The following is an 18,108-nucleotide window of genomic DNA, read 5'->3' on the forward strand; positions in this document are numbered from 1 at the left end:
AACCCAATTTTTAACATGACATCTTAGGGATGTGAGGTATAACATAAATCACTAGTATTATGTGAAACAAAGTTAATCAGAGTTTACCTAATAAATGTATTATGTCCTGTTTTGTTGTGTGGAACCAAACGACCACATTTCAACATCATAAATGCAAATATAAAAACTCGAAGAATAAAAAGAAATTGTGAAAATACAGAGAAAATATATTTTTAAAAAATGTGGTGTGAGTGCCAACGAGACAACTCTCCACAAGAGACCAAATGACACAGAAAGTAACAACTATAGGCCATCGTACGGGATTCACCAAAGGGCAAAACCCAAACCGCATAGTCAGCTATAAAAGACCCCGAAATGACAATTGTAAAACAATTCTAACAAGAAAACTAACGGCCTAATTTAGGTACAAAAAAATTAACGAAAACAATTATGTATCACATCAATAAACGACAACCACTGAATTACAGGAACATACATACAGAATGTGGGGGGGGGGGGGGTTAAACATGTTAGCGGGACCACCCCCCCCCCTTAACCTCAGACAGTGGTGTGACTGTACAAAATAAGAACAAACTATAAAAATCAGTTGAAAAAGGCCTTCCTCATCAAATGGATACAAATAGAAATACATCTAACAAAAACACTAAGTAAAGATCTGAAAATGAAATTTGCAAATTTTGAGAGTAGTATAATTATGTAATTCATGTGTAAAACTTTTCATATTGTTCATATAGAAAATAATGTTCATTATCATTTTTACGGATGTATTTTCTGAAGAAAAAAATGTTTTGCTTGATTCATTTTTTTCAACTTTGCTGCATAACGGGAGATACTCAGATAGTAGGAGAGAGTTAACTCAAATGAAGTGATTTTAAGCAATAAAATAAGTCCGGTGACCCATTTTTTCTTAATCTGAATAGAAGAGCTATCGCATTTTATCTTAAAATTCCATAATGTAAGTTTTCTTTTTATCACACAAAATTGGATTTTCCGTGTATACAAAATCTGACAATTTTGCTCAACCTGTAGTGTGCAATTAAGTTTTTTATACATATATCTAAAAAAAAAAGAATGATTAAAACTACATTTTGACAAATTATTAAACTCTAAAGATTTTAATTAAGTCACCCTATCCAACTTAAGCGACACAAATGTCTGATCGATCGCTTATATTGAAAATATAGCTAATACTGTAAACCAACATATTTTAAAATGCAATTGATTTTCTCTGCGACAAAAACAAGGTGAATATATGCAGTCCAGAATCGTCTCTTGAATAACTTTACAAGTCTACAAGTTTCCCACGACATCAAATGAAACGGGTTAAGAAAAATGTGTCGAAATTAATTTGTTTAGACTCACGTATCTGCAAACAGTCATTTAATAAACGCATTATATCAAAAAACAAATTCCTGTACATTAATGTAAGAAATAATGATGTAATTGACTACAGTTATATATTTATATAAACAAGTCTAAATTGAAAACAACGTTCAAACCTATGATTGTGTTGGATAAAAAACCGCAATTTTTATACATGTGCATGTAACAAATTTCATTTCAGATGCCTTTATGTATCTAAAGTGTATGGACCGGAATCAAAATTAATGATCTATTTAATTTCCTTCAGAACTTACCCACATAATGAACATCTGTATAGAAATCCATGTTGTTGATTTTCTTTTTCTTTGACTGGTGAACATCCACTAAAATGAAAAAGATTGTTTCACCATTTTCGAAATGACAATAAATGTCTTTAAAAACTTCTTCTTGTCAATTTCTGTTTGAATGTATAGGAAATATGTTAATTATATTTCTTTTAAAAACTATGTATTTTTCAAGATATAGAAAAACTGCATATTTTAAAAAAGATACAGATTTATGTATGATTTTGTTTTACCAATGAAAGTGGAATGAAAAAAAGATTAGACATCTCTGAGATATTTTGATATATGCTGGATATGAAAGTAATATGTTAAGGTTTTTTTTCACACAACTAATTCCTTATTTAAATATTAAAAAACGAGATACGGACTCATGTATGACTTTTATTATCAATGAAAGTAGAATATTGTTGTAAAGTTTACAAAACTATGAGTTGTTATGACATATGGGTGGATAAATAAGTAATTGGTGTATTATTTTAATTTTTCACATTTTATAGTTTATAATGAATTATTGTGGTAATGAAATGACTTGCGAGAAGTCAAACTGTGTCTTTAATTATATTGTAGACTCTTGTCCTCATTGAACATGCTTCACTTTTTTCAATTTTAATTTGTGAAAATAGCCTATCTATACCATGTATACTTAGATCTACAAATATTAGAAACATACTTGATTTTCTACTTCGGTTCACAGATGTCTTTAGAAAGATTTGTTATTCATTTTTTAATAAAAAGTATGATTGATTGATTTAAATCTCCAACAGTTTTGAGACCCAGGGTACTTGTGTATACGAAATGCGCAACTGACGAACTAAAGCAGTTATCCTGATATTTCTTTGAGATGACGCTTTGGAGAAGGGTAAATATACAGATGTTGTCATACAGCTTAAAAAAAATCGACGAAAGAAAAAAAAACTACATTATAGAAAATAAGAGACGAAACCTAACAATTGAAGAATTGTCATGAGATAAAAAATAGTGTTACTCTTGAAAACGCATGAGTCCGTTTCGATTTGAAGTAAAAACACCTGGTAATTTTATAAGGCAATCAAAGGTCATAAAGAAAACAATTGAAAGCGAAATAATAATCCTTTGTTGTATTGTTTTAGAAAGATATTTCGGTTAAGCATTCATAGTAATGATCATTATTTACTACCTTTAGATAAATAGTTTATACTGTCAATATAAAGAATGGCTTGTTGATGGAGATCTCTGGACCAAGACATTCCGGTCTTTTACTCAAGGCTTGAAATAATTGTTTTCATTTTTAAATAGTTTGACACTATGAATAAACATTAAGATATTTTTTACAGTCATTCGCGGTTTTCGAAAAACCAGAAAACATAAATTTAGATATTTACCTTAAAGTATATGAACCGATTAGTTGCCTAATGTCATCCTCAGTAACTGCTTTACTATCGAAGGATATCTTTGGAAACTCGGGAAGAGAGTCAATATCTAGTTTGCTGATCTCTTCTTTCATCTTATTGATCTGTTGTACCATAGTTTCATCAGGTCTGGTTTTATCTAGATTCTGTCTTCTCTTATCTAAGTTCTGTCCAGCAACAAGTGTGGATTTAGCAGCAGATAAAATCTTCATTAGTTTATCTTTCTCCTTCGTTGATTGTTCTTTTACTAAGGCAATCATCTTAGAAACAGATTTATCAACTATGCGTTTAATATTGTTGCTTTGATCGGTGATAGCTTTTATGACAGATTCTACATCATTATCAAACGATTTCAAGCTAACCTCAATTTTCGTTATATTTTGATTTGCTTCATTGGTCTTGTCCCGAATATTCTTTTCGTTTTCCCCTCGTAATTGAGCAATTACATCGACCAATTTAGAAAATTTATGACCATTGTGATTTCCTGTCACACAACTTGTACATACTGGTACAGTGCATGTATTACACATTAGGTTGAGTTCTTCTTTGTGTTGACTACATCTAGATTTACCTTCCGGGATGAGTTCTGACGCGTTTTGAAACTGGTGGTTTGTCGATATCTTCTGCCTTTTATGCAGCGACTTACAATTTTCACAATAATATTGCTCACAATCCAAGCAATATTGTGATCCAGGAGCACTAACACAAATTTCACATGTTTTAGATGCAGCCTGAGCCATGTTGTACTGATATAAAATCACAGGTATGAAAGGTGATTGTATCACATGACAACAAATTTAAATTTAAATCAAGAACGATAACTAGTGTTTATGAATGACTTTTGTCATGTGCACTCTTTCTAAAAATAAACCAATAAATAAAATATCATCTACAAATATTTACAAGATATTGAAAACTTTAAATGTACGTTTTACTAGGATTAAATAATATCTACCTAATAAAAGCAAATGGTCTTGTTGTTAAAAATTTATAGATGCCATATCAAATATCTAATCAGATAATACTTTAAATACATATATTATCACACAATATAACACGAGCTACTTCCAGTTTACACTTGTATACCTCGAAGTAAATAAAAATGAATACAATATGGTATACCAAACGCGCGTTTCGTCTTCAAAAGACACTTTACTGACGCTCAAATAAACCGTATGTAATGAAATATCTCGGTTCATACCGTTTTGTCTTGTTGTTTTCCAAAGACCACATCTGCCATTAATGCTCCTCTGTTTCAAAAGAATTTGAGGAACCTGAAGTCCTACATTTGAAAATGCCTTTACCAAATCAGAAATATGATAGTTGTCCATTCATTAGATGTTTTTTATCATTTATTTTTGCCATTTGATTATTGACTTTCCGGTTTAAATTTTCACTGGAGGTCAGTTTTTTTGTGACTTCAATAATTAATATTTTTTGGAAAGCAATCAAGTATATGTCATATGCAGAAACAGAACTCGTTGAATATTGTTACAAATATTACATATTAAAAGAAAGATACAAAAAAACACCATTTTTTACAAAGGAAAATGACTGTAACAAGTCAGGACAATAACAGTTGTTAACCCATCCATTTGATGTGTTTTAGCTTTTGATTTTGCCAATTTGGTTGAGGATGCTCCGTTTCGAATTTTCTACAGATTCGTTTTTTTTTATTAGTTTACCTTTTTAAAACAAAGGGTTGTGCTTAACAATGGCTACAATTTGCGCGAGTCAGTTCATAACTCAACTTCATTTTTATTATGATAATGACTATCAATATTTATATACAATTAAAAAGATAAGAAATTAAAATATCCGGCCCGGTGACATAATCTGGAATATTTTTCTTTTTTTTGGACAATTGGTAATTTTGTGATTATTGTTAATGGCCCCACACGTATTATTTACAAATGAGTGTTGTTGTGGTGCAAACAACTACAGCGTCAGGCTCATCAGTATACTTAGGGTACATTGTATTACTTAAAGGTTGAATACATACTATTTACGACTGGTGTGCTTGTCATTAGACAGTGCAACGTTTTTTTTTCTTTAAATATTGTTATGAAATATCTATGGAAGAAAGAAAAGCGATTTACAAAAATGTAATAGCATGTCGAATAGTATTCTATCCAACCAAGTCTTAATAATTATGTCTAGGTATGATTCAAATGATTCAAAACTACATAATGTCGTCATCTTGGTACTAAAGGAACATATGCAAATATTTGAAAAACTGTGTTTCTAACAAAGTATTTGAAAAATAAAAAAATTGAAAAAAAGAATGAACATAGACAAATTAACATGAAATAACTTCAAAGCGATTTATTACTGATCATAATCATGACATCCGTCTTTTTAGTTTAGCGTATGCATACGTCAGATAAATTCAAAAAAACCACAACTTTTTATTTTCATAAAGAAAGTGAATAATTCAAAATCATTAGCAACATGCATAAGTTATGTTACCTTCTGATATTTTCTGCTTGGTGAAAACTGCACGTGAATCCCTGGGCTTTAAACAAGTGTCGGCTTTCTTCAAACGTTTTGCCATATACAGCTTAGGTAATCTATTCCTGAAGTAGAAAAGCCTTAGTTTTTAAAAAATTCAAAGTTTTGTTAAGAGTCAATTTATAATTATGAACATATCAATGATAACTCAAATCAACACAGAAGTTCTGACTACTGGGCTGGTGATACCCTCGGGGAAATAAATCTTCACCAGCAGTGGCATCGACCCAGTGGTTACAAATAAACTCATCAATACCAGGATTAAAATTTTAAATTTACGCCAGACGCGCGTTTCGTCTACAAAAGACTCATCAGTGAGGACCAAAAATTCCTAAACGTTTTACCAAATACAGCTTAGGTATTCTATTCCTGAGGTAGAAAAGCCTTAGTGTTTCAACAATTCTAAGTTTTGTTAAGAGTTAACCAGCTTTCTTGTATTCTGACATTTCATCACGTGCGATAGATATAGCCTTTGAAATATAATTATACTACGATTTATCATAAAAAAATATAAACAAAAGGAATTTTTGTCACAACATCCTGTTATACAATAAAATTTCCTTTATTTTACAATATACGTAGAACTGTAAGTTTAATCGAGTATATAATTAAGACATGTTAATGACACATTCATATCATAATAAAATTAACGGTACCAATTTTCTTGCACCAGATGCGCATTTCGACAATACATGTCTCTTCAGTGATGCTCGTGGCCAAAATATTTGAAATCCAAAGCTTATATAAAAGATGAAGAGCTATAATCCGAAAGGTCCAAAATGTATAGCCAAATCCGTGAAAGGAATCAGAGCTTTGCATGAGGGAGATACATTCCTTAATTTATAATAATTTCTAATATTTTGTAACAGCAAATTTTAATAACACAAAAAATCCGTATTTTCATGCCAGTACCGAAGTACTGGCACAATAATAGTTTTAAAAGGATAAATGACACAATAATAGGTTTAAAAGGATATAAGTTTGCATGTTATATTATTGAAATCAGAACTGTATATGTTGCTGTGGAAATGCAGGAACCGACAAAGTAACATTTAATTTTTCATTCTTTACCATTGGTTTAAGATTTGACGTAATTGAAAGTAATACATGTTATATGTTTGTGCATATTTTCAGTAGCCTTCACTGCCTGGAACGAAGGTGGGAACGTTTCCTCTGACAAAGTGATAATATTCAACAAAGTTAAGACATCTACTGGAATAGTAGATGGTCTGTACATTATTACTGTGACAGTCAATTCTGAAACATTGTACGTACGATTCATAATTTGAAATTTATAAAAATAATATTCCTCTATCTCGAGTTTACATTCAAGGAAAATATGGCAAAACAGTGGAACCAACCAGTGTAGTGTCGACTGGGTTACAAAGGGGGGATACAGTCAGTGAAAGTTCACGCGAAACAATTCATGTTGAGATGGGTTGGTCAACATTATCTATTATTGAAATTTAATTCACTTAGCTATATTACGCGATGTGTCGATGTAAGGCAAATTTCAACATACTCATTTGTTCTGATATTTTTATCTGCTATATATTGTCAAAATATATTTGTTTTTACCAACTGTATCTATTGATCTATAGGTCTGTCTTTATTTCTGGTCAAGTGTTCAATTTTTCTAAAACAATGTAGAACGATTTCTTGAATATTACGGTTTAAAGTCTATCTGGAAATCTTATAAGATAAGCACACACCTAGCACTATTCAGTAAGCTATCATTTCAGTCAATGTTGTTGTACATTGGAATTGCATATAGTCATACTAAATGTTGACTTCTGGATGTTTTTGAATATTCATGTCGTTGGATTACTTGATACACGTATGCCACACATCTTTTACTCATGTACTGAAATATTAACTAGTGTGAGTTTGGTATTGTTGTTATACTTTTTAAATATAAGAATGCTTTAATTTAATAGATACATAATGTTAAAACCAATGTGATCAAGTTTAGGAATCAAGAAAGGGCTTGAAACTTAACTCTACTTCTCATTTGTCGTCATCTTTTATACGATTTTAAAATTATTAGGTGAAAAAGCTAATCTTCAAAACAGATGTTGTATACGTGGATGTATTGTTATGTTATAGGAATAGGCCGAGTCAGAATTGTAAGACGATGGATTATTTCATTGTTCGTACCCCAAAATTAAAACAACGTCACGTCATTGACTGAATTTCAATTGCGTAGGACGTTTCTAACCAATCACATTTTGGTGTAAACTTTTCAAAATATTACATAGAATGCATTAGATTCGGAAACCACGAAGTTCGAGTTTGATTTTTGTATAATATTATGTATCCTCGCATCTACATGTTCCTTTACGAAAGCATGGTGTTTGGCATTATCAGTTTTGATATGAGAACATATCGCTGTTACTGAAATCAGCATTATTTTGTTATGTCTGAACATTCTTAAGCGCATAATTTACTCACAGCAACCTGAGTTAATTCCGGAACATAAAAGACTGTCCCGTGTCTCCCTAATGCTTATAATGATATCTCTCTTGGACACCAATAAATAAAACAAAATCTTGTAGTTACATCATCGCATTTCAGAAAAGACCAAGAAGATCATATTTGACAAAACCATTTGATTCCCAATGAATAGTATCTGTGAAGATTCAAGGATGGGGAAATGTAGGTACATTCCATGATGATTAAATAACTATGAAGTATGATCGATCTGGTAAAGCTAAAATGTGTGTAGCGTACACAACCTTGGAACTGAAATTAACAGATGTATACTATCACTGTGTATGCGAAATATAATCGACGATGAAACCTACTTTTTGTGACAATGTAAACACATAGAACAGGGAAAGAGAAAAACTTGAATTGAGCATTCATTTCTAATTATTTATATCATCACTACAAATCTTAAACATGTGAAGTAGGTGTAAAATCAAAGTGTGAATTGTGTCCACTATCGGGCGGTGCAATGAACATTCTAATGCAATGTGGATGTAACAATTTTTTTCATTGGCTAAAAGTTGCCGTCAAATCCACAGTTGACAAGGCGTAACTAAGGAGGGACCCGCCATTTTAAATTGATGAATCAACAAATGTTCGATTACTACTATATAATTGAAAATAAAACAACACCTACCTCGAATTCGCCGTTTAATGTAATTTTATCCGAATTTGAAGCGTACAGGTAACGTAATAAACTTCAGTTTGTAAGTTTTCATTTGTATGACGTCACGTTTAGCCATGACGTCTTTGTACCAAAATCATTCATGAAGTTTCGCGGATTTTTTTTTTTATTTGACAAATTTAGACAGTTTTATCGTTTTTTTTCTTTTTGTAATGCATTAGAATCGGAATAACAGTACTGTAGTTGAAGAGTTACGACCGTGAATTTTTATTTGACGGTCGCAAATCTCCGTTTTACTGTCTCCGCTACGGGTCGCCAGTAAAACTGCATTTGTGACCGTCAAATCTACAATTGACGGTGGCAACTCTTCAAACAACAGTACTGTTATTCCTTAATTACCATGTATTAATTTGATATTGAAATATCTAAGGACTTTAATTTCTTTCTTTTTCATAATGACCATTTGATAAAAACTGCTTATTTTAGAATTAACTCCCCGAAGGACTTTCGATATTGGCCGGAAATGGATTTATTAACAAACTTCAGATTTTTACACCTTTAAAAGAATGGAAATGGTATATACTTAATAATTATAAATGCCCATTAAAAAAAACCAAGAGTAAATACTGTTCAATAGTCATAAATCGATTCCGCGAAAAAAAAATCCGGTTCACAAACCAAAACCGAGTGAAAAACCGTCAACTATAAGGGGAAAACAACAGAACAACAGAAACACTGAACTGCTACAAAAACTAACGCCAACAAACATAGAAACGGAATATTTGGTTTCAACTGGCACATATTGGTGAGTTGAACCTTGTTTTCTGGCTAGCCAAACCTCTCGCTTATATGTCAATGTTAAAAATACCGCTGAAGTGACACCATTACGTGACAGGAATACAGTACAAATGAAGTCCAGCGAAATACATAAATAATAGTTATCAAAAGTACCAGGATTATAATTTTATACGCCAGACGCGCGTTTCGTCTACATAAGACTCATCAGTGACGCTCAGATCAAAATAGTTAAAAAGCCAAACAAATACAAAGTTGAAGAGCATTGAGGACCCAAAATTCCAAAAAGTTGTGCCAAGGCTAAGGTAATCTACTCCTGGGGTAAGAAAATCCTTAGTTTTTCGAAAAATTCAATAATATAATACTACATAACAACATGTACACCACAACATGACAACGGACAAACTTCCATTAATTTACGACAGTACAACAATGCAATAAACTACAAAAGAATTAAATGTGGGTGAAATCAATGAAGCAACGCAGCAAAATCACACACACACATCATTTTTTATCAAATACCTCGCCACACTCTAGTGATAATTTTGGTGGATACACTTGTATATACTATCTACAAAGATCATAAATCTGCAGTTTCGGAACAAAACTGACAATTTTCGTTACAACTTTAGTCGTTCGTAATTGATACAACGTTGCATTGACGAAATAAAATAAAGGCTATTTCATGTGACTGTTACCCCGCACTACGAAGTAACTGTTCCTTTTGGTTTCCAGACTTGACGTTTGATTGAAATCTAACTTTGATATATGGCCACATAAACTACACATTAACATCCTGATCGATTATATCAAAACGCGTGAGAGCATCTACCTCAAGGCGATCAATGGCACAAGATATGAATAAACATGACAGTAATAACATGATCTTCAAACTCAGATATCCTAATTTAATTATTGCAGATGCAACAGGAAAAACAGATCAAAATCTACTGAACATAATAGAAAACTCTGCAGTGTTGAAAAGGCATTATGCACATCAGACAAATTTCGGTTACATATGCATTTGATAACCAAAACAATTAAGTTAAATGATAATCATTATTGGTTGTATAGGATGTTATTAAGTGTCCAGACTTGGCGTAAAAACAACCGGCTCAACATTCTGAAGAGGTAAACACAATGAAAAACATGTACTTTTTTTTTAGAATATTTGATTCGTAGTGTTGGATCACAGTGGGCTCCTGTAAGTTTTGCATGGTGGATACAAGGAGTCAAATTTAGAAACCAAAAAGAAATGGAACCGATAGTAGACATTAACAAAATTCGTCACTATTTCTTCCTACCAAATGATACAAGACAAAAGTATAGTTATATTTATTTTTTCATAACTTTTTCTTGTATAGTTGATAAAACATAGCTCAGTAGTAGTGATTTGGAAAGTCGTTTCAGGTCCTATTGTCATTATTCAAAAAATATTAAAAAATATGTGATAACCTCAGATAATGAAACGAAAACCAAAAGGCAAGAATACCAGAAAGACAACTTAGGAGCAATATACAGTCGCAATCAATGGAAAGAATAAAGAAGTGCATTCAAGTGTTGAAAAGTATAATTATTTTAAATTTGCAAGATTTCAGGTATTGTATTCTTTTCTTATGACAATTGCATTAGGAAAATGCTTGTATTAAATCTGGAATGGAACAGTTGTTTTATGAAATAAAATTTTGACGTAGTTGCAGCAGGTCCAGAAAAGGAATGTCGATCAGATAACATAAACAATGAATATCGATTTAAGAAACAATTTGAAAGACATCCATTAGCCATGTTAAAGTGTTTTTATTTGGTCATCGAATTGCAATTTTATTTTATTTCATTACGAAATCATAATTGGACGTCGATTAGAGTATTACCTATTTATATGGTATAAGGTGATTTGTGTTAAAAGATCGATCTACATTAAATGATTTTGCGTCAATTATTTAAACGGAGGTTGATGATGGAAGTTTTTAACAACCTAGACTGGATATACAGCACTTGCACGGTCGGTGAAGGTGTGGGGCAGGCATGTTTATACCTGCTCGTAGTCTTTTAATTGTTATTTGATGTTGATCTTTGTCATTTTGATTAGTTTCTTTTGGAACATTATCTAGTTTCGTACTCGGACTTCTTTTAACGGTTTTGGTCTTGTGAGAATTGATGTTCGTTCGTTTATTTCTTATAAGGTAGAGGTATAAAGGGAAGGCACTAGATCTATTAAAAAAACAACTTGTGAATGTCGCTGCATTTTTGTGCCGGTATCAAGATTTGAATATCTAGCTTTTGTTAGCTATATAGTTTTGTGTGTGTTCTTTTTTCTTTATTTGTTAATTTGATTCATTTATATGTGCCACAGTTTATTGTGGCGTCCATTTCCCTGAACTAATATACATTATTGTTAAATTTGTTCATTTTGTTCATTTTTTCCTCTAAATGTTAATGACGTCTTTACAGTAAGACCATTGGATGTTGGATTGGTACTGGTTGCTTTTATAGTCGCAGATGAATGATTTGTTTTGTTCTTTGTGAATTCAAGCTAACTCTCAGTAGCTGTGAGTACTCTCAGAACATATTTAATATCTTGATGTTGGAATGTATAAATACCCTGACACATTCGGTCGGCTTTTTTAAGCTATCTATCTTTCTGCTTTGTGTGTATCTGATAAGTTAATCCCTTTCCAACTGCTTTTCATCTCACCTGTTCTAATTTAAATAAAGATTATTTATTTATTTATTTATTTCCAAGTGATACCCTCGGGGACTAACAGTCCACCAGCAGAGGCATCGACCCAGTGGTAGTAATAACATTAACGGCACCAATTTTTCTGCACCACATGCGCATTTCGACAAAACATGTCTCTTCAGTGATGCTCGTAGCCAAAATATTTGAAATCCAAAGTTTATATGAAAGATAAAGAGCTATAATCCAAAAGGTCCAAAAAGTATAGCCAAATCCGTGAAAGGAATCAGAGCTTTGCATGAGGGAGATACATTCCTTAATTTATAATAATTTCTAACAATTTGTAACAGCAAATTTTAATAACACAAACAATCCGTATATTCATGCAATCACCAGCCCAGTAGCCATTACTTCGGTACTGGAATGAAAATACGGATTGTTTGTGATATTAAAATTTGCTGTTACAAATTGTAATTGAAATCTTTTACATAAATCTTCTCCTCTGAAACTACCGAGACAATCAGCTTTTTGGTATATAGTTTCAAAAATATATCCGATGACTCCGCCTTCCAATCAACATGGCTGACATGCCATAAAATAAAACATAGGTGTATTAAAATGCAAGTTTTGTCTACCGGTATTATATTTGAACTGTTATAAATAGGGAAAATCTCAAAGGAGCAAAAGTGTTCAGATTTATCTATGCTGAGTTTATTATATCATGCAGTCTATTCTCATCTACATTGTTTGAATGCATCCTTTGCTTGATATACACATAAATCTAGATGAGCGATACCGACTCTATAGAGACTATAGTTAAAAATGTTCATTATGCTTTACTGATCCACCACTGTCCAAGGTTATGGGAGGGTTAGCACCTTTAAACAAGTTAAACCTCGCCACATCCTAGTTAGGAACATGTAAATTCAATGGTAGTCGTTTGTTAATGCATGTAATATTTGTTTTTCGTTGATAATTTTGACATAAATCAGGCCGTTAGTTTTTTCGTTTGGATTGGATTTGGATTCGTCAGTTTGTTGTTTCCTCGATACAAATCCTTTCTCATTTTTTTTTAAATATTTATGAAAACAGATTGTCGATTTATGTAACTTTTTATTCTTTATCCATTCAACTAGAATACCGATAAAAACTATTAATTATCATGGTATTGAAGTAACTAATATGACCTCAATATTTGTCTTTAATTTTGTAGTAAACTAATGGCCGGGTTGTTGTCTCTTTGACATATTCTCTATTTTCATTTTCAAATTTAACTTTTTAGCATTGATTTGTGAAAACAGAAATCTATACTGATCTCTAAAATCATTGGAAATATGCTTTTATACTTCTGGTCATATATGGTTTTACTCAGATCAGCCAATTATTTTTTGAGTTCTTTGTGTCCAATGTGATTGATTAATTTAATTATCCGTTTGTTCTGAACCGAGGGAATGCGTGTATTCAAAATGCTCATGAAATAAATACTCGTATAACTCTCGACAACGCACACTTTATTGAACATATATATATATAAATAAGTTGTTTTTTTGTGGACCGTCAACAAAAAAGATAACAAAAATACCGAACCACATATTAAGTGAATTCTAATTCGCCAGGACCATAAAAACAAACAAAAACGGTATTTTCAACCATTAGAACGAGCAGAAAACAACTCTGTTATTAAACATACAATTAAAAGCTACATCAACTGTGGGTTTCTAGAGATATAAATTTCAATGTTTTTTAGTTAATACGTTAAGAGAAATCACTACTCTACAACTGTTATTACATATTGGAAAAAATATGCTGGTTTTGCTGTGTTGCCTCTTTTAAACTTCTTTGATCAATTCCATACGTCTACAAGATATACATATATTCGTTTAAAAATAATTATGCTTGAAATATTTTTGTTTTACTGTAAGAAATATTGATACAACCAAACTATACAAGATTTAAAAAAGCATGATGTATAAAGTATTTCCTGTTCACAAACGTTCAGCAAAATTTCATGTTCAACATTGTTGCAATATGAATTGACGTTCAACATACTATTTTAAACATCGAATACGAAAGTTGAAAGCCGGCTTTAAGTATAAGCTTTGATAAATCGCATACTTCTAAATTCGACATGCATATTTTTTGTACATCTTGATTTAAACAAATATTAGTTCAGCTTTATCTAGTTTTAAACTTAATCTTGTTCTTCGAATATTCACTTAACGTCGTAACAATGAATTGTTAAAGACAATATATTACTTTGCTTTGTTTGCTTTTCCGTTCGAACGAGTATTTCCTATTTATATTAAGAGCACTTACTTAAATTGTCCGGTGCATCTACACAAACTACAAATAAAAAGGCACAATAAACATTAAAAAAAAAATATTTTATTTCAAAAAAACTGTATACAAACATTTCAATAATTTCAAGGTTAGTGTTATGACATTTGCAATGATTAAAACAGAAAGGTCAATAAAACAAAGTAATGTAAAATATTTGTGGTTTATATATAAACATGTATATACCGGCTTATCCAGCACGTTGAATATATTAGTCCACAAAACTGTGTCATAGTGTATCCTTAAAATCTTTAAATAAATATATATATATTAAGACAATAACAATCAAAACCAAGGAGTAAACAAAGACTCACAAAAACCTAAGGACATTTACATCAACAGTTATAAATAATAATTAAGAAACAACACGAACTCCACTAAAAACCGGGAGTGAAATCAGGTGCTCCGGAAGGGTAAGCATTTCCTGCACCGTATACGGCATGTTAGCTCTTTGTTCAGTTCGGTAATGATGGAAGGTTATTATGACTGAGGAAGAATATCAGATATGATTTCTGACACTTTTGTCAAAATGGCCAATCAGCTCATGATGGTGACCGTAAAATTTCTTGAGTCATGACATTAATTTGATTGATTCATAGCCCTGTCGTAGCAACTTTTGAGGAAGCGGTATTCCTCGTTCAACAAAATCAACGTACTTTGAGCTCGCTCTAGAGTAACGTATCACTTAAGACACATATACTCCATATGCTGGTGCCGCTGGGATGTTGCTACACAGAAGTGGAAAGTTGACTACAGGAAAATTAAAATCATCGCGTTTGTCATAAATGTTGGTATTAAAGTAATTCAAATGTTATAAACTGTTTAATTTGTTGGATAGTTTTATATTGATCATTATGAGAAATGTTGTTTTAATGAGTTATACAGCAGAAACGTGCAGGCTTTTTAGTCACGTATGTTCCCAAAGAGGATAATATGCAATAATACATAAGACGTTTGCTTTTATCTGACCGACATCAATGCATAATATTAAAGTGCATACATATTATCGAAGTAATTCAATACAATTGCTGATATGATAGTCTCAATAACTACTTGTATTATTTCCGATCTCAAATCAAAAATGAGCAATGATATACGGACTGGAGTTATTAATTTTACTGCAGATGAAACTTCAAGTACACTTACAGCTTTTCATCTCTATCATTTTCATAACTAAATCAAACTGATATTCTGTATTTGCAAAATGAAATAGAATAGACAATGAAAACGGAAAACGTGTCAGTAAATCGACCAAAGAGCATGAGACCAAGATCACAATACGTCTTCGACAATATAAGAAAACCCGCAATCGTTGGCGGGCTTCAGCTGACCCATTAACAGAATATATACTATATGATGTCCATGTCCACTTGTTTATATTTATTTAAGAGGTCAGCTGAAGCCCACCTCCAAATACGAAAGTATCTTGCTGTGTTGAAGACACATTATTGCCCTTCGGCTGTTTTCTGCCCTTTAGTTGGGTTGTTGTCTGTTATCGGAAATCAGTATTTTGTGCTTTTAGTTTTTTTTTTACACATTTCCGATTTCCCTTCTCAATTTGAGTGCAGGAAAATGGACGCCATAAACTCCAACACATACAAATGAAGCACAATCAGGAAAAAAAACCCACAAGACTAACAAAAGCTATCGGTTTCTTACTTTGATCATGCTAGAATAAAAGCGGCGGGGCGAATATTTTGGTGAAATTGCAATCCTGCCCTATACCATACACTCTACCAAAGTGAAACAGACAGCCTTATTCATAGTAAAAACAAAATTGTGGTTTGGTCGCCAATGAGACAACTCTTTACAAGAGACCAAATGACACTAAAATTAAGATCTATAAGTCACCGTACAGCCTTCAACAATCACAAAAGACCATACCTCAAAGTCAACTATAAATTGCCCCGAAATGACAAATGAGGAGGGGTCGGAGGGGTCCTGATCCCGAAATCCTGGATTTGAAAATATGAAATCCCGAGGCCCCGAATTTAGATAAAAATAAATCCCGGCATCCCGAAATTCAAAAGAAGAATTCCAGGATCCCGAAAGGGTCAATCCCGAAATCCCGAGCTTAAAAATATCCGATCCCGATGTCCCCAAAAAGGTCCTGCCCCCTCACAAATTCCAACGAGACAACAAACGTCAGAAAAAATGAACGAAAAACAAATATGTCACACATCAACAAACGACATCCACTTAATTACAGGCTCCTGACTTTGGACATACACATGTATACATAATATTGCGGGGTCATCACATGTAAGCGAAAATCCAACCCTCCCCTAACCTTGGACAGTGCTGTAAAAGTACAACATAAGAACGAACTTTAAAAATCAGATGGATAAAGACAGAAATACTACAAATACACTACAAATACACGTGGATGTGGCCAGGTACTTTTACATCCCAAAAACAAAACAAAAGACTAAGTACTGATCTGAGAATACTCGAAGCTGCTGACAGCTAGTTCAAACCACTAACAACTAATAAAAAAGTACATACATCTAAGAGTAGATTATCAATCAGTACACATTCAACATCCAATGGATTAAGTTTAAAGACGTCATCAACTAAATTCCCGGGCACGGAGAACGACATTTCCGTAAAAATAAGGATGTTCAATCCCGTTTGAAAACAGTTTTCTATAGCTACAACCAAACTTCCAAACCAAATCGATATATCTATTGAAAAATTGAGTTAAGGTTGTTTTAGTAATTTGTGTAAACGAATCACTGACTTAATAATTTACCCACGTTCGTTAAAATCAAAATGTGTGACACTGGAAACACTGATTTTTTTGAATTTTTCTAGTAAAAAAAACCCCGCTTTTTTAAAATTAATAACATAAGGACAAAGGGAAAAAAGTAAATTCATGATATACACCTACATTGTTAGTAGTACCATAGACAACTAAAGACTGAATAACACGAACCCCACCAAAACCAGGGAATAATCTCAGGTGCTCTGTAAGGACAAGCAGATCCTGCTTCACATGTGAATTATCCGAACTGCAGCTGTATGGATTTGTTTACCAGTGCTCAATCTAATTTTTCATTAATAAGTTTAGTCTTCCTTTATATGTTATAATGTCAATAATGAAAAATAATAAAGCGCCCAATAGAAAAAAAATAGAAATTACTGTAAGGCACTTCTAGAATTTATCTTTCTATTTTTCTAAGTTCTTTCTTTGTGCAATAAACTAAAATATTGTGTTGATATTACAGAAATTGGTGTTTTGTTGTTTGAAACCTTTTCAGCAGCAATTCTCTAATTCGAGGCGGTTATTTATTTTATTGGTTGAGGACGCGGGCGTGCGAACAGAGAACCATGGTTCGTCGATAGAATACTATGACAATTATTTTCAGTTTTGATTGACGTCGACCACACTGGCCAAATGCAGGATTTGAACTCATAATACCAGTGTTGACATGCTAGTGGTACATCATTTCGAATTCATAGACCAGTCAATACCGAGTTCCCTTTGTGTCGTGTAGAGAAAATATATATTATTTTGAAGTTATCAAAGGTACCAGAATTTTGTAAATTTATTCGCCAGAGGCAACCAATAATTTATACTTGAGGCGCAAATTTAGTTTCTATGTTTCTATGTTTCTGAAG

General features: G+C 32.2%; 2 protein-coding genes and 1 long non-coding RNA gene across 3 annotated transcripts in view; all 3 read right to left on the reverse strand.

Annotated features, from left to right (window-relative positions):
* Positions 1-3,841, reverse strand: part of LOC143055128 (uncharacterized) — a 29,646-nt gene extending 25,805 nt beyond the window's left edge. Inside the window, exons 1-2 of the mRNA XM_076228269.1 lie at positions 3,029-3,841; positions 1,638-1,706 (exon numbers count right to left, since the gene is read on the reverse strand). Coding sequence (XP_076084384.1) covers positions 1,638-1,706; positions 3,029-3,795 — 836 coding nt within the window. The 5' untranslated portion in view covers positions 3,796-3,841. The remainder of the gene's footprint in view (positions 1-1,637; positions 1,707-3,028) is intronic.
* LOC143053675 (E3 ubiquitin-protein ligase TRIM71-like) overlaps positions 1-18,108 on the reverse strand; it is a 63,164-nt gene that overhangs the window by 29,869 nt on the left and 15,187 nt on the right. The gene's annotated exons all lie outside the window — the stretch shown is intronic.
* Positions 13,647-16,598, reverse strand: LOC143053878 (uncharacterized). The gene is made up of 2 exons (XR_012971493.1): positions 14,467-16,598; positions 13,647-14,007 (listed from the first exon to the last, which is right to left on the reverse strand). It is a non-coding gene; the product is annotated as an uncharacterized LOC143053878 (long non-coding RNA).

The sequence above is a fragment of the Mytilus galloprovincialis genome, chromosome 12 (genome assembly GCF_965363235.1).
Source record: "Mytilus galloprovincialis chromosome 12, xbMytGall1.hap1.1, whole genome shotgun sequence".
NCBI classification, from domain to species: Eukaryota; Metazoa; Mollusca; class Bivalvia; order Mytilida; family Mytilidae; genus Mytilus; species Mytilus galloprovincialis.